This window comes from Emydura macquarii, unplaced genomic scaffold, assembly GCF_026122565.2.
Source record: "Emydura macquarii macquarii isolate MOO-44397 ecotype Brisbane River unplaced genomic scaffold, CSIRO-AGI_Emac_v2 contig_3345, whole genome shotgun sequence".
Classification (NCBI taxonomy): Eukaryota; Metazoa; Chordata; order Testudines; family Chelidae; genus Emydura; species Emydura macquarii.
The window spans coordinates 7862186-7878279 of record NW_027133482.1 but is presented as its reverse complement, the minus strand read 5'-3'; the positions used below and the strand labels follow the sequence as shown (position 1 = coordinate 7878279).

The 16094-nt window shown below is 68.8% G+C and overlaps 1 protein-coding gene across 6 annotated transcripts; it reads left to right on the top strand.

Annotated features, from left to right (window-relative positions):
- The first annotated feature begins 1179 nt into the window (after nucleotides 1-1179).
- PCGF1 (polycomb group ring finger 1) lies at nucleotides 1180-12378 on the top strand. Of its 6 annotated transcripts, none has more exons than XM_067533604.1 (9): nucleotides 1180-1296; nucleotides 2871-2976; nucleotides 3623-3775; nucleotides 4175-4246; nucleotides 4756-4861; nucleotides 10518-10551; nucleotides 11278-11364; nucleotides 11607-11687; nucleotides 12108-12378. In XM_067533604.1, exons 1-9 carry the CDS (start codon nucleotides 1201-1203, stop codon nucleotides 12153-12155), a joined length of 783 nt encoding a protein of 260 aa, XP_067389705.1. In that variant the 5' UTR covers nucleotides 1180-1200; the 3' UTR covers nucleotides 12156-12378. The 6 variants fall into 6 exon arrangements, with proteins under 6 accessions (XP_067389705.1, XP_067389704.1, XP_067389703.1 ...); XM_067533603.1 differs by lacking the exon at nucleotides 1180-1296 and adding an exon at nucleotides 1497-1741 and having other exon boundaries at nucleotides 11281-11364; nucleotides 11613-11687; XM_067533602.1 differs by lacking the exon at nucleotides 1180-1296 and adding an exon at nucleotides 1502-1741 and having other exon boundaries at nucleotides 11613-11687.
- The last annotated feature ends 3716 nt before the right edge of the window (nucleotides 12379-16094 follow it).

Here is a 16094-nt window from a genome sequence, read left to right as displayed (position 1 = left end):
TCCATTACAGTGTTTTGAAACAATTTCCATGCAGCTTGCTGGCATTTCACTCCTCCGGCCCTTCCTTTCCGTTTCCATCGAGCTCGGTCCCTGGTTGGCGTGTGGTTCCCTTTTTCTAAACTAAATGTGGTTGTGGTGGGTTTCTCTGGTATGTCCTCGCACAAGATGTTAAGCTGAATGACATGAGAGTCGCTGTCATCGAGTGGTTGAGTTATACTCACCTCTGAACTAGAGCAGGAATGGCCTCTCCCCCCGGGTGCCCAGAACGGCTTCTCCAGCAGCCAGCCATGTGTGGTGGCCAGACACGCTGTTCTCTCTGCAGCCCATCCGGAGGCGACCTGTGCCCCATCGCTACGGGAGCGGCTGAAATCCCCCATTGGTACGAGTGTGCTGGGGGTTCTGTGGTCTCTCTAATCTCCCTGAGCATGTCGCCGTCGCCAGGCCGCCCAGGTAACTGGCCTCTGGTCCCACTGCCTCACGCTCCTTGTTCAGCGGTAAATTTCAGCCCAGGGAGATTCGAGGGCACAGCTGCTTCATTTCTCATTCTGACACCGGGCGAGACCCCACCAGGCCCCACCTCGGCCGCCCCGCGGAGCTCGTCCCGGGCGGGGCCATGCCCCTGGCCACCGAGCCTGGCCCGCGCGCGGGTCCAACACCAGGGGCCAAGCCTCTGCCGCGCCCTCGCGCCGGGTGCCCCAGTGGCCGCCTGCTGCCCACTGGGCTCGGCCCGTCCTGCCATCCCTCGTCCATCCATCCATCTCTCGTCCATCCATCCATCCATCCCTCGTCCGACCCCGCGCGCAGCGACCCCGGCGCCACCCGCACCGCCCAGCCACACCTCCTGCCCCAGCAGGGAGCCGGCGGGGCTGGGGCTGGCGCTGACCCCGGGCCGCCCCGGGCCTGGACCTGGCAGCGCCCCGCCCCCACCGCCGCCGGCCCGGGCCAGGCTGGGGGGAGGGGAGCTTGGGCTGTCTGTTGTTACCCGCCGAGCCCACCAGAGGGCGCCCGGCCACCGCCACGGGCGGACAGGGGGGACTACAGCTCCCGGCATGCACCGCGCCACCTGCTCCGCGCCCCGCCCTCGGCGTGCGGGCGGCCTGGCCGCGCGGGGCACGGCGGGAGCTGTAGTTCTCCCCGTTGCCGTGGGGACAGGCCCCGCCCCAACCCGGAAGTGGGTGGGGAGGCGGAGGCGGTTCTAAGATGGCGTCTCCTCCTCAGGGGGGCCCGATGGCGATCGCGATGCGGCTGCGGAACCAGCTCCAGGCCGTCTACAAGATGGACCCGCTCCGCAACGAGGTGAGGCGCCGCGGGCCCCCCAGCACCGGCCGCACCCCGCAGCGGGCGAGCCGGGCAGCGCAGCGCGCATGCGCGGGCGGAAGACGGGCTCCTGCGCCTGAGTGGGTGACAGGACAGTGCCGCGCATGCGCGCCAGTGGCGATGCGCACGTGCCTTTAAGGTGGTGCCGGGCGGAGCGAGGCTTGCGCGTGCGCATGACCCGCCGCGAGCCTGCCTTTCCCCGCCCCGGGGCCCTGGCCCCGCCCCCGACTGTAGGGTGGGTCAGAGTTAAGGTGATGTCGCCCAAAGGGGCAAGGAGCCTGCCTCATGCCCCACCCCAGCCTGCCCGGCCATGGAGCCTCCCCTCACGTGCCCAGGGCCCTGTCAGCCCTGCTTCAGCCCCTCGCCCATTGCTTGCTCCCTGCACGGTCCTCGGGGTCCCCCTCCCGCCAAGCCGGAGGCACCGGTACGTCACCCTGTGCGGTGCCCTCTGGGGCTGGGCCCTTTGTGCCTACCGGGGCTGCCCCTGGCACCCGGGGCCGAGCCAGGCGAAGGGGTCAGGAGAGCACCCTGCGGTGGAGCAGCTCGGGGTCGAGAGCAGTTCTGCGGGGGGCAGGTCTAGCCAGTCCCTGCTCACGGCCCTAGAAATGCAGGTCGAAGAGGCTGATGGGCTGGGCTCCCAGGATGGCGGCCGCCCTGCCAGAGCAGCTCTGTGGGCTGGTAAGGAGCGCGGCCTGGCGCAGGGCCCAGCTGTGGGCCCAGGCTGGAGGGCTGAGCTGCCGCTGCCCATCCCAGGGGCTCTAGGGTCCCAGGCAGAGCCTGGCCGGCCTCCTGCTGGGGCCCAGCCAGGGGAGCCTGTGCTCAGCAGGGTGCTTGGTGACTGGGGTGAGGATGGAGCTGGGCCCCCCCCCCCGAGCCAGCTCTGCCTGGGGGCTGCTCACCCTGCCTTGGACCCTGAGTCTGACCACAGCAAGGGCAGGGCCGACCTGCCTGGAGCCCCACGGCCAAGCCCGCCACCCGGGTGCCTGCCGTGAGTCAGGCCTTGTCGTCGCAAGCGAAGGCTGTGAGCCAGGAACGCCAAGGCAGCTCTGAGCCACTTTACGCCACGCCGGGGTCCGACTCCCACCCACACAGGAGCCTGGGACACTGTGCGTGCTGCAAACGCGGGGGGCAGCTCCAGCCCTGCCCGTCATGCAGTCCCTGCCTACCCTCCCCAAGTGCTGCCACTGGGGGGCGCCCCAAGCCCGTGCCATCCTTTGCTGGGCAGGAGGAGCTAGAGCAGGGGGCTCCTCGTGTGTTAGCCCGTGGTGCTCGGTGGCTGCGCAGAGGCACAGGGCCTGGCTGGCCCCTGACCTTGCAGCTTCCCCGCCTCTGGGTAGAGCAGCGCAGGGGGGAAGCCCCAGCCTGGGATGGGCGGCGGTGGGGGTTGCAGTTTGCTGTCGAGCAGGCAGGAGCGGGCTCCAGGGCGGGGGCAGCGAGAGCTGTGGGTTGGTGTTGAGGGGCGCTGGCAGAGCTGTGGGTGGGGCGGGGAGCCCAGGGCTGCGGGTCTTGGTGGGGGGGCACCTGGCCCTGGTGACGTGTGCTGCGTCCCGCAGGAGGAGGTGAAGGTGAAGATGAAGGAGCTGAACGAACACATCGTGTGCTGCCTGTGTGCCGGGTACTTCATCGACGCCACCACCATCACCGAGTGCCTGCACACGTGTGAGTCCGGCCACCAGGCTGGCTTGGAGATGCTCCCCCCACACTCCCAGCTGGGCCCACGACAGGCCTGGGCAGCAGGTTCCTGCCACCTGAGGGCAGGAGGAGGCGGCCGCCCGTAGGGGAGTTCCCCCAGCTCTGCCGCTGCTCGGCCTGGCCCTGGCTTTGCTGGCCCGGGGCTCCCATGGGCCTGGGTGAGAGGAGCCTGGGCTGCTCGCTCTGGGGGCTGGGGGACACTCCTGCTCCAGGGGCTGCTGGGCCGGCATCCCCCCCTGGCAGTTCGGAGCCCCATGACATATGAAGCCAGCTGGGCCGGGGCGGAGGGGGCTGTCAGGGCTGGCCTCGCCTGCGCCCCGGCCTCTCCCCCACCCGGCGCTTTCGGGGGTTGCGACTCATGTGAGCTTGGCCAGCAGGTGGCAGCATCGCACCACCTGTGTGGGCAGGGGATGCCCGTGGGGGGGGGGCGACCCTGGTGGGGAAGGGGCTAGTTGTGCTGGGTGCCCAGCGCCGCAGCGGATGGACCGGACCTGGCCGCCCGGGCAGGAGGCAGAGGAGGGCGGCAGGGGCTGGCCCCTGGGGGGCAGGGCCTGATCCCGGGCTGCGCGGGACAAGGGGCAGCTCCTGGCTCTGACGGTGGCCCCCCCTGCAGTCTGCAAGAGCTGCATCGTGAAGTACCTGCAGACCAGCAAGTATTGCCCCATGTGCAACACCAAGATCCATGAGACCCAGCCGCTGCTCAACCTCAAGCTGGACCGCGTCATGCAGGACATTGTCTACAAGCTGGTGCCCGGCCTGCAGGAAAGTGAGTGCCGGGCGAGGGGGAGCCTCTGCTGAGGGCTGGGGGCTGTGCTGCGAGGCCGGGGGGCGAAGCTCTGCACCGGGGGGCTGTTACCGAGCGGCCCCAGTCGCTGGCCAGCGGGCTCTGGGCCCGGGTTAGCCCCGGACTCCAGCTCATTGCCCAGCAGGGTCCCTCCTGCCAGGCAGCCCCTGCTCTCTGCCAGGAGCCCCACGGGGCTGCCCAGCCCCACCCCCACCAGACACGCCCCCCTTTTGGGCCCCTGCGTAGGGAGCCATCGGCCCACGGGGCTGGGCCTGCCTCCGAGACGCCCAGTCGATGGCTGCAGGCGGCAGCCCCGGTGGTGTGTGGGACGGGGCCCTGCCAGGCCAGGCGGGTGCTGAGCGCGTCTCCCTCTCCCCGCAGGTGAAGAGAGGCGGATCCGGGAGTTCTACCAGTCGCGCGGCCTCGACCGAGTGACCCAGCCCAGCAGTGAGGGTGCGATGCTCTGCGCTGCGCTGCGGAGTGCCAGCCGGGCCTAGCCTGGGGGGGCTCTGAGCCCTTTGCGGGGGGGAGTACAGGGATGTGGTGTGCTGGGGGGGTGGGCGGCAGCGGGAGGCTGGGCAGGAGGGGGCCCTGCGGAGCTGGGGGCACTTCACCCAGTGCTCAGCCGAGTGCTGCACGGTGCACAGCTCCCCCCTTCGCGCCCCCGGCTCCCTGGGGCAGGCTGCAGCGCCTCTCAGCCCCACTCAAACAGCTGTGCCCAGTGGGTAGCCCTGGGCCAGCCCCTGCCCCACCGCACTCCCTGCCCCGGGGTGCCCGCGCTGGCAGGAACTGCCGCGTGGCAGAGACCAGCTGTCTGCTGGTCATCTCCTCCACAGTGGGCCCCGTTAGCAGCCACCGGCCCTGGCTGCGGCTGGTGCCCCCTGGGCCTGGGCGCCAGGGCCCGCGGGGGGCAGGGCTGGGCCCATCTCACTAGCACGGCCTCACTGTGCGTCTCCCCCCAGATCCCGTGGTCGACACCATGGGCCTGCCCTACAGCAGCTTCGACCACTCCCGTGCGCACTACTACCACTACGACGAGCACGTCTCCCTCTGCCTGGAGAAGCACAGGTGGGTGGAATGGTGCCCGCCGGGGGGGCGGGGTCCCCACAGAGGTCGGTGGGGGTGGTACCTGCCGGGGGAGGAGGCAGGGTCCCTGCAGAGGTCGGTGGGGGCGGTACCCTCAGAGGACGGTGGGGGCGGTACCCGCTGGGGGATGGGGCGGGGTACCCGCGGAGGACAGTGGGGGCGGTACCCGCCGGGGGATGGGGCGGTGTCCCTGCAGAGGTCGGGGGGAGGTACCTGCCGGGGGAGGAGGCAGGGTCCCCGCAGAGGTCGGTGGGGCGATGGGGAGGGGGCTCAGCAAACGGAGCCGGGGTCACTATCTCTGCCCAGGAGCGAGGGCCGGGAGGTGCCCGAGGCCGGCCTGGGCTTGGCTGTGCCCGTGTCCAGCTGCTGGGCGAGGCAGGGTCATGTGTCTCAGCAGCTTTCAGGAGGCTCGTGCTGCTCCCAGCTGTGCCAGGACGTGCCCTGCACACGGGCCAGTGCCCCAGGTGCTGAGTGAGCGGAGATGGGCACCTGCCCCAGGGCGGTGCTCCCGGAGGGCATCGCCTTCCCACAACCCATGCAGCTTGCAACCACCCTCCCCTCCCCGGCAGGGTGAGCCTGGCCTCGGGGCAGGCTGCGGGCTGTCCCGGGTCACTGCTCCGGTCTGTGCCCGCTCTCCTGGGGGCTCTTAGTGGGCCAGCTGCTAGCACCCGCCTGGCTCCCCCAGGACGCCGAGATGGGTCTTGGCCAGCAGCGCCCCATCTCTCCGTAGGTCCTGCGGCGAGAGCCCTGCGGGGGGCCAGGCCTGCCGGCTGCCGTGTTCTCGGCGCACTCTGCCAACCAGGGCACCGTGGATCAGTTCCCTGGCCACTGGGGCCTGGGACACGCCAGTTCACCCCGGAGGCAGCGGGTCAGACGCAGCCCGGCCCAGCCAAGCCGGCACCACAGGGAGCTGGCCAGGCTGTGCGGGGCTCCCACTCCTCCCCCTGTGTCCTCCCAGCTCCCGGGATCCCTCTCTGTCCCCACATCCCCTTGGCTCTCAGCTCCCGCCGTGCCCCACCAGCAGGTCAGTCCGAGGGGCAGCTGGTGGCACCACGCGCCCACCCACGTTTCCCGTGCTGCCCTGAGAGCAGGCTTTGTCCCTTCCCCACCGGCCAGCCAGGGAGGGTCGCGGGGAAACTGAGGCTCACCAAGGAAGTCCCACTTGGGCCCAGCCGCTGACTCCGCTGGGTGCATTTGGCTCAGGCAACCCCAGCTGTCTGCCTGCCCACCTGGGAGGGGAGCCTGGCTTGGGGGAGGGGGTGAGTCCCTTGGGGGGCCCCAGGGAGGACTGTGTAGAAAGAGGGGTGCAGGCCCCTCTCCGGTCCTCTCGGTCTCTCCCCCCACCCCTCGTGCCTGCAGCCTCTGCTGTTCCAGTCCTGCGCCTCCCTCCCAGCCCCCAGCTCTGCCAGGATCCCTCAGTGCCTTCCTGAGAGCCCTACATACATGGGTCTCTTCCCCAGGCTGCCACAGGAACGCAGCCATTGCTGGGGTGGGACGCACCTGTTTAATAACCCCCCAGCTGTTCAGGGCTGGTGAATCCTGGGTCAGTGGAGACTCCAGAGGGAGAATTTGGCCAGAGCTCGAGGGTTAATGCGACCTCTCTGGGGAGGGGCTCCGGAGCAGCGACCGGAAGCTGGGTTTACGTGGGATTCAGGATGCGGCTGTCCATCAGCAGAGCAGCTGCCGAGCAGTGGGGCAGCACTGCCTGCCGGGGAGAGCCCTCCGCTGGTAGGAGCTCCCAAAGCCAGGTTCTCACCTGGCCCCGTGACATCCTCGCTGATGAAGTTGGCAGCCGACCCCAAGGTCAGGGGAGTGGGAAGGAATGAAGGGGACGGGTCGGTGAGACAGAGCGAGCTGGGCCACGCGTGTGTGGGGGAGCAGTGACCCTGAAAAAGATTGGGGTTGTGGGGGGTGATCAGCTGAGCATGAGCGCCCAGTGTGAGGCTGTAGCCGAACGGGCAGGTGATGTCCTGGGACTCTCCAGTAGGAGCAGAGGTGATTTTCCCTCGGTACCTGGCAATGGGGCGGCCGCTGCTGGAATCCCGGGCCCGGGTCTGGTGCCCCTGGTTCAGAAGAAAGCTGGTAAGGTGGAGAGGGGTCAGAGAATGATTCGAGGGTGAAGATCTGCCTTGTCGTGAGACGCACGGAGCGGAGTCGATTGAGAGCGGGGTCGGCGTCGACGTCTGTGGCTGGGCAGTGACCATCTCGCGTTGATGGCTGCAGCAGTGAGCCGGGCCATGTCCTTCAGGCCCCAGCGAAACACAAGGGGACACTCGCATCTGAGGCGTTCCGTTGTCTGGACTGGTGAGCACAGCCACGTACAGGTGCTGCCTCGTTCCCCATTTAAAGAGGGTTTGTCCGTATCTCCCTCCAGATGTCCAGCTGCGATTCGGTCTGCACCAGCCTGTCCAACACAACTCAGCGACGAGCTGTTTGCTCTGGGCGGTCGAAAGACTCCGGGAGGCTCTGTCCGTTGAGCTCAGCGTCCAAGCTGAGCTCGGTCTCGGCGCGGCTCCATCGAGGGCTGCAGGATTTGAATCGTGTCTGGTGGATCCTGCAGGTCACTGAGCAAGGGGCTCGTGGTGGTTAAGAAAGCGAGCTGCGTGGGCAGCTCTGTCTGGGGTGGCTGGGTGTGCGGCAGATCCGGGAGCCAGTTGCCGGGGTCAGTTTGAGCATCCCTGCCGCTGCGCGCACGGCGTTATCGAGTTGTGGCCAGGCGTCTCGGGTGACAGCCGCAGAGTGCTCCCCGGCGGGTGTGGTGCTTCGTAGCCTCCATGCACTGGAGCCCAGGAGGTCCCGGCCAGTTTCCGAAGAAGCGCGACACGAGACCTGCCCGGATCGCAGATGTTGTCGGAAGGTCGAACTCCGGCCAGTGTGACGCGGAGATACTTTGTGTGGCTCCCGGCTGGCGCTCTCCCCGCAGACCTGCACATCGAGTGTGGGGCTGGCCGTTCGATTGTTCGGATGGACAGCGGTCACCGTGCTCTCTTCAGGCGAGGCCTGGGCAATGATCAGCCGCTCAGTTCAGATCTCGGGTTAGGGTGCAGCGGCTGGCACGGAGGTTGTGCCGAGCAGCTAGGGCAAGGTCACCAGCACGCATTAACCTCCTCGCCTCCATCCTTGCTATGTCCACGGCGTACCAGTTAAAAAGCATCGGGGCCAGGATGGAGCCCTGCCGGCTGCCCGAGTTCAGAGCTCTTGCTCTGCTGCTCTGGCCGTTAAGGTGCACCTGAAAGCAGCCGGCCCCGGTCATCACCGCCAAGAGATGGATGAGATCTTGAGGAGGAGGCCCTGTCGCCTGCCAGGTGCATCTGACGAAGTGGGGTGCAGCCCATGAAAACGGCCCACAGAAATGTGTTAGTCTTTAAGGTGCTCCAGGACTCTGGTTGTGTTTGCTGTACACTGACTAACACGGCGACCCCTCTGGGACTTTCTACTTGGTCCCAGCGGTTCCTCTTCCAGCAAAATCCTGCCTGCGCCGCTGGAAGGATGTCTTGGACACTGCCAGACAGATGGCGGAGCAGCGCCTGTCCCATGGGCTTGCTGGTGGTTGAGAGGAGAGAGATGGTCCGGTGGCTGGCTGCATCCTCTAGGGGTTTCCCAGGCTTCAGTAAGGCAACCACTGTGGCCTGTCACCAGCTTGGTGACACTTCTCCGTTTCTATGCACGGTGGTAAAAAGCACCACCAGCCATTCCTGTCCCCGTCTCCCCAGGTTCTCAGAAACACTGGAGGAATGCCATCAACCCCGGCAGCTTTCCGGCTTTCGGTTTCCGACAGCGCACCAGCGATCTCCTCGACAGAGTATGGAGAGCAGAGTGGAGATTCCTCCGGGCACTGGTGAAGGTTTCTGCGGGATTCCCGCTGGACCTCCTGGCGTGTGATCTGCGTAGGCGCCGTGCTCTTAGAAAGAAGTGAGGAGACAGCATTTGTGGCCATCTTTGCCGGGCGTCCTGCGGCTGGCTGGGATCCTCCAGGTTGCCACAAAAGGGCCCAGGCCTTGCGGCTGGAGTGAGTGAAATCAAGGCTTTCAGCTGTCTCTTTCCACCTTCCCAGGGGCACCGAGTTCCAGGATTCAAGCAGCGCAGTGGCTTTATTGGGGTCACTGCTCCTTTCATATTCCCTCAGGAGGGGCTCGGGTTCTTTGGTCCAGCAGGGCTGGCGGCCTTGCGGAGCCCGCGGGGAAGTATTTCTTAGCAGGCGATTTTAGAGTGTTTGCAAAATGGCCGAAGTCTCTCGGAATCGGGACGAGCCGTGGGCCCCGATGCGTGTGAGCGGCCAGCCGGCCTTGCGGAAATTCCAGCGCGGCTTTACACCAACTGCAAGAGGCACGTCCAGGCTGATCTGCAGGATAACTGGGCGGTGTCGGCTGTGCGGGAAGCGACACAGGATGGTTCTGGCTGTGGCCGTGGGATACCTGTGCTGTTACGGGTCACAAAACACAGGTCCGGGCTGTGATCTGTTGCTCACCTGGAAGAGTGAAAAGATCCGGGTATCACAGAGCAGATCCCAGGTGGGGGTCTGTGAGGGAGGCCCGTTCTGTGGTCTGGTCCCGGCTGTGCTGTTTGAACGGGGTGCCCAGGAGTTGCGGTGGCTGCTGAAGTCACCTGTGTTAATGGCGGGCTGAGGAAGAGAAGGGAAGATGGGAGGGAAGATGGGAGGTGGTGGAATCTCCATCTTTAGAGGTTTTTAAGCTGCGGCTTGACAAAGCCCTGGCTGGGATGATATAGCTGAGGTTAGTCCTGCTTTGAGCAGGGGGTTGGACTAGATACCTCCTGAGGTCCCTTCCAACTCTAATATTCTATGATCAGGCCCGTGATGATGGGTGGCTTGTTTATGTTTGCTATGGTGATGTCCCTGGTTCTGACCATGCTGGTCTCTCGTCTGCTGCTTAATGGTCCTTCCAGGACGTTCACGTCCCCTGACCCGTTCCGTCTGTACGCCGCTAGCCCGGTTTGTGTGGTTGCCAGCAGCGGTTTCGGTGCAGCCGGAGGTTTTCTGTCTGGCAGCTCTGCCGTCGTCTGCGTGTTTCTTGGAGGGCCATGATGGCCACGTGAGGGCTTTGAGGGGCCTCGAGAGGCAATCCGCTTCCCTGGACGTCGCTGCCGCACTGGGGGGGGGGGGGTGAGGCCTGGCCCAGCTGTTCTCTTGAACGGCTGCTTCGCGGGACAGCAATCGCTGCTGCTTTCCCGGGGAGCTCAGCAATGCCAGGTCAAGGGGTGACTTCAGTACCTGTGTGGGGACGGCAATGCGACAGCAGCGGCTCTCCCGCCTGGCAGAGGAAGGAGTGACACAGTCTGGGGGTGGACCAAGCGCCCGCGTCACCGGAGCGATTCCCGAGGGCTGCGGCGGACCCGCCATCGGGAGCAGTCAGGGTTTGCCTGAGGCTCGGCTGCGGTTCGAAGAGGCGCTGGCGCAGGCGGGTCCGTGGCCGGTGCTGTCCCGGGTCAGACGAGGTGATCGCCTGCCCATGGGACTGCCCATCCCGCACACGGGCTGGGCCCCGGGGGAGCTGCGAGGCTGGTGTTAGGAGGGGGCCGTATCTGGGCGCTCACCCTGCGCCTGCTCTCAGCCAGGGCTGGTCTGGCAGACCGGCGAGCCCCGCGGTCTGACGGGCTGTCCTCTCTTGTCTCTCCCCAGCTCCAGCAAAGAGAAGAACAAGGCGGCTTTGCAGGTAAGGGCCGGGGAGGGGGGTCAGGCTCTCCGCCAGCTGGGCCCTGCCCCCCGCAGCCCCCGCTCGGTGCTAGCAGTGACGTGGGGGGCAAGAGGTTGGCTCTGGCACATCATGGATCTTCCCCGGCGGTGGGAGGGGGGCAAAGGCCACGGCAGCCCCCCGGGGAACCCAGGCTCAGCTGGGCGGCGCACCCGTTCTGCGGGCAGGGGACGCTCCCTGCTGGCTGCGGGGGGTCGATTTCTACGTCCCTGTTACCGCGTCCTCTCTGCTGCCAGGGGGCGGGTTGGGGGCAGGGGGTGCCAGGGCGAAGCAGGGGCAGGGCTGCGGATGCAGGCGTGTGCCAGTGTCCTCGTCCCCCCAGCTGGCTGGGGCCTGGCCGGCCACCACTGCCCGGCTCCCCCGCGGGGGCTGCCAGCCCCACAGGTCACGTCTCGTTACCTGGGAGGCCGGAGGCAGTGGCTGGGCTCATTGGCAGGGGTGGGGGGAGGACAGCAGGGGTGGCTCCCATTGATGCCTCCTGTGCCGCCCCTGGGCTGGGCACCCGCACCCTGCTGGCTCCATGCCTGGCCCAAGGGTCTGGTCGGCCCAGTGGGGGGACAGTGAGGGTGACCCCGGGGCTGGGGGCATGGGAGTGGCCATGGGGAGGGTGGGGGGAGCTGTGGGGGGCAGAGGATCTGTTTGCCCCAGCCCCCCTCGGCGCTGCCCTGACCCGCGCTCTCCCTGCAGCAGAAGTACGTACGCTGCTCGGTGCGTGCCCAGGTCTGCCACCTGCGCCGGGTCCTGTGTCACCGCCTGGGGCTGGCCCTGCAGCACGTGAGTCGGCCGCGCGGGCCGGGGGCGGGCAGGGCGGCTGGGCCACGCCAGGCCTGGGGGCAGGCCCTGGTGCAGGGGCGTCTCAGGCCGGGCCCGTGGGCTGGGGGCGTCTCAGGATGTCTCGGGGGGCCCGTGGGCCGGGAGGAGGGTTTTGGGGCTGGGGTCTCAGGCCGGGCCCGTGGACTGGGGAGTTCCCAGGGGGTCTCGGGCCGGCCCGTGGTGATGCCGTGTCTCCGTGGCAGGTGCAGATCCTGTTTGGCAGTGAGGTGCTCCCGGATCACATGACCATGAAGCAGCTGTGGCTGTCCCGCTGGTTTGGCAAGGTGGGTGCGGGGCCGCGGGCGCTGGCCGGGGCCGGGTGCGGCAGGGGTCAGGGCTGGGGGGTGAGGGCAGCCAGGTTGGTGCCATCAGTGCCGGGTCCCTGGTAGCGTGGGCACAGCCGGCCTGGCCACGGTCAGCAGCCCTGCTCTGCGTCCAGCGCCCTCCACGTGCTCCCGGCACGCATCCCGGCCCAGCCCCTGGCCTGGCACTGCCCGCCGAGCCCGCCACTTGTCGCCCCCCGTCAGTGCCCGGGACCTGGCCACTTCCCAGCACTGGGCTCTTCTCCTCACGCAGGCTCTCGGGGGGCGGGGCTGGGCGGGGGGTGGCGAGGGCTGTGCTGGGTGTCGGGGAGAGGCTGGGCGGGGGCTGGCGGGGGCCGCGCTGTCTGTCCCGCTCTCACAGCCGCTTTCCTTGCTTTGCAGCCTGCGCCCCTGCTCCTGCATTACAGCCTGAAGGAGAAGAGGAGGTAGGGGGCTGGGCGGAGACCCCCCCCCACCCTGCCCCCTTAACTTAACCCCTCCTGCTGCCCCCCAAGTTTATTTTTTGAATAAAACAGCTGAAAAGTCGGGGCCGGGCGGCCAGGCCGTGTGTGGCACTCGGGGGGCTGCGGGGAAGCTGTGCTGGGCGAGCGCCAGGTGCTGCGCGTGGGAGGGAAGAAGGAACCAGCCCTGCCCGGGAAGGCGCCTGCGGGAAGGGGGCTCTGGGCGCCAGCCGCAGGGCCCAGGGCCGAGTGCGGCGGTGCCGGCGCTGAGCGGGAGCACGGCGCGCCCCCCGCGGCAGAGAGGAGCCGCCCCCCTCCCCTGCAGCGAGACCGAGCCGCGCGGACACGGTTACCCAGCGCCAGTTGCTCTGCAGGGCTGCACAGATCAATCACCGTCACGGCTGCCGAGTCGTGTCCCGCGGCCCCCAGCCCCCGGCGACGCCTGATGGGGAAATGATCAGCCTGGGGCTGTGGGGCGCCCGCCGCGGCGCGGAGAACGAGCCGCGATACAGTCACGGCCCTCGCTGGCTTCACGCCGCTCAGCTGGTTCGCCGGCTCCTGCGGCGTTGCTGCTGGGCGGCTGGCAGAGCAGGGCGGCTCGGGGCTGCCTGCCGCTGGGGGGAAGGGGCTACTCCCAGCCCGTGGGGGCTACACAGCCCCGTGGGGAAGGCAGAGGGGCCCTCGCGCCGGGGCTCGGGAAGGTGCTCACCCGGCTCCCCGGCTGGGTCCCTGCCAGGCCGCAGGGCCCAGGGTGTTCGAGCCAGGTGGCTGGTGTCTCCTATTCCTGGAGACGCAGCAGCTGCCCCCAGCCTGGCTGGCCCAGGCCCCGTCCCTGGAAAGCAGAGCGGGACGGGAATGCAGCTGGCTTCACCGCCCTGCCTCCAGCGTCGCCGTGGGGCACAGCGGAGCTGGCAGCGGCGGGCGAGCAGAGAGTACAGCCGGGGGGACCCTGCAGGGGAAGTGGGGAGTTGGGGGCAGGCAGGCAGCACAGCCCCACCTCCCCCACACCGGTCAATCCTCCCTGCCCCGCCAGGCGTGTTGGCGCCGCCCGGGAGAGGGTGATCCCTGGGCAGGCCCCAAGGGTCCCGGTGCCTCGTGCGCCTGGGGCAGAGCAGCCGGGCAGGCGGGCTGGGTCCTGGGGCTCGCGGCCCCTCGTGCTCCCGCCTGGCGCTCGCTCTGCCCTCCCGTGGCTCTTGCCTCCAGCCCAGGGCCGGTTCCCGTCTGGTCCCCCGCAGGCGGCCCTGACCCGCAGGGCTTTGTCCCAGGGCCGAGATGGGCCCTGCCCCCCCCTTGGCCGTGGGCAGAGGCTGCAGCGCTGGGTGCCCACACGCGCCAGCCCCCACCAGGCAGGGAGGGAGCCAGAGCGGCGGCAGGTCCTGGCCATGGGCCCGCCCCTGCTCGGGCCACGCCAGCCTGGGCTCCCTGGCCAGGGTCGGGGCTCCCGGGCACTCAGCCACCAGCTGGTCCTCAAGGAGTGGCTTGAACGGCAGCAGTAGCTCCTTCCCCCTTCTGCACCCCCCACCACACACAGTCCGCTTGACACTGCCGCCCAGGGGGCAGGAGCCAGCCGGGCTGTGCCCGCGTGCCAGGCTGAGAACGGGCTGTCTTCCCCGGCCCCCGCCGTGCTGGCCTCCAGCCCCCCCCCCCCAAGTGTGAGACTCTCGGCTGGGTCAGAGAAATCTGAGCATGGGGGTGGAAGAGAAATCAGGGATTCCCCCAGCCCCACAGCTCTGCCAGTGCCCCTCACTTGACCCACAGCCCCTTGCTACGCCAGCCCCAGCCCCACAGCTCTGCCAGTGCCCCTCACTCCCGCCCCACACCTATCCCAGCCTGGGGATCCCCTTTGTCTGCTCGCCGGCTACTCTGCTGCTACGGCCCCTCCCGCCCCTGCCTGGGGCTGTGGGGAGCCAGGCGTTCCCCGCGGCAGCGCCCCGCCAGCGCTCTGATTTACACCGCACGGCCTGGCAATTAGCAGCGCATCCCCGTGGCCTGTCCTTAACCTCCAGCTCTGCGCTGCTGCGCCTGACCCCGTGCCCGAGAGCCCCCCGCCCCGTGAGCCGCGGCCTCTGGGGGGATCCGGTTACCCCGGCCCTGCCCTTCCCACCAGGGCCTGCGCGGTGCCCAGCCCCCAGCCAGCTGTTGGCCATTCCTCACGCTGACGGCAGCCCGGGGCTGGGGGCAGGCAGCCCCCCGCGCTGAGAGCTCGGCCGCTGCTAAGTACGTGGTGAAATGCAGAGCAAAGGGCACAGGGCAAAGCTGTCTGGGATGGTGGGGCCTGGCCCTGCGGCACGTGGCGTGGCGGGGCCAGGGATTCCCAACCCGCCCCCACCCCGGACACGGGGACTCCCGGGGCCGGTCCCACGGCAGCGCATCCCCCTGGAGCCTGCGTTAGGGCCGGTGCCGCTCGATGCCCGCGGGACGCACCAGCCCCCCTGCCCCGGCACGGCCCCTGCGAGGAGCCCGGGCCCCGGGCAGAGCCGGCAGTCGAGCAGGAGTCTCCCGGGTCACAGGCCAGGGAGGGCCCCAGGGAGCCGGGCCCAGCGTGCTGGCAACGGCCGGTGGGGGCCGGTGTGTGGGGAGTGCCGGAGGGGCGCGCTGGCTAGCGGAGCCGGGCGAGGGGCCCTTTGCTGTGTCTTTCACCGCGTGCTCTGGCTCCTGCCCTGCTCCTGTCAGCTGTGGGCTGGGGCTCTGGCGTTACACAGAGCAGAGCAGGAAGCCGGAGCTGGGCCGGAGCCGGCTGATCCCTCGGCGCATCCCGCACCCCCGCGCCCCTCGCTTATCAGCCCAGCCGGGCCAGCACAAGAGCTTAATTCAAACCAACTGGGCGGCTGACGTTGGTAAATGACCGTCCTGCCTGGCCGGGACCGAGGGGCGGGAATGCAGCCCGAACGGAGGGGCTGGGCTGGGTGGCGGGGGGAAGCATGGATACTGTGAGCCCCAGGCCCAGCGCTGCCCCCCAGCTGGGGCTCCCGCATTTGCGGGCCAGGCCCCAGAAAGAGGCAAGCCAGCACCAGGCTCTGTGCGCCCCAGGCGGGTCTCTGGGCTCCGTGCCCAGCTAGCACGGGGGCGCACAAGGAGTGGGGCACTTGGCCCCGGCCATGGCTGGGATGGAGGCTGCACCAGCAGTCGGGGGGCAGCAGCTGGGGCCTGGGGTTTGCTCCCAGCCCAGCAGCTGAGCGTGTCCCAGGCAGCTGGAACCAGCCCCTCCACGGGGCGCCAGCCAATTTGCCACCTTCCCTTGGTTTTAATCTGCTTCCTCCAGGCTGGCCCAGGCCCCGCTGCTGGGGGCTGCTCGGACGGGAGCTGAGGTGTTTCTGCTTCACCGGAGCTGGTTCCTGCCGCCAGCTGCCTCGCCTGGCCTGGGCTGGGCTGGGCTGAGCGGGCTCCGCAGCGCAGGGGCTGGGGCAGGGCAGTGCCCGGCTGGGGATTCACCTGCTTCCTGGCTTGCCATGGAGATGTGGGCCCCATGCTGGGTCGCAGGGGCTGGGGGCAGGTCAGGCTCCGGGGGTGGGCAGGGCTGAGCACAGTATGTGGGGTTCACCTGGCCCCCCCACACCAGACTCACTGCTCAGGCCCCGGGTGCCCCCCACCTGCTGGCTCCCCACCCCGGAGCTGCCCTCACCTCCCAGGCTCGTGGCCCCCAGCCCTGCCCAACCCCAACACGCCGCGCTGACCCTCTGATCTGCCCTCGGGCACCGGCCCCTGCCTGGCACCGGCCCCGGGACGGGAGCAGCCGGCCGAGCTGGGGGAGGGGCGGCAGAGATTTCGGAAGGGCTGCCCAGGCTGAGCTCAGGGGAGGGGCTACCTGCTCCCCATGGGGTGTAGAGAGGCTGGCACGGGCGGAGGGGGCCGCGTGAGGATGGGGCCCATGGCTGAGCCTGGGCAGCTTCATTGGCACCAAACGGCGTGTGGGAGACATGGGGTGTAG

What these genes read in the sequence shown, in the direction of transcription:
- PCGF1 (XM_067533600.1), top strand. Translation starts at nt 1,628, where the DNA reads ATGGAGCCTCCCCTCACGTGCCCAGGGCCCTGTCAGCCCTGCTTCAGC. An exon ending in CACCGAGTGCCTGCACACGT is followed by an intron (nt 2,977 to 3,622) that starts GTGAGTCCGGCC and finishes CCCCCCCTGCAG; the next exon opens with TCTGCAAGAGCTGCATCGTG. An exon ending in AGAACAAGGCGGCTTTGCAG is followed by an intron (nt 10,552 to 11,277) that starts GTAAGGGCCGGG and finishes CTCTCCCTGCAG; the next exon opens with CAGAAGTACGTACGCTGCTC.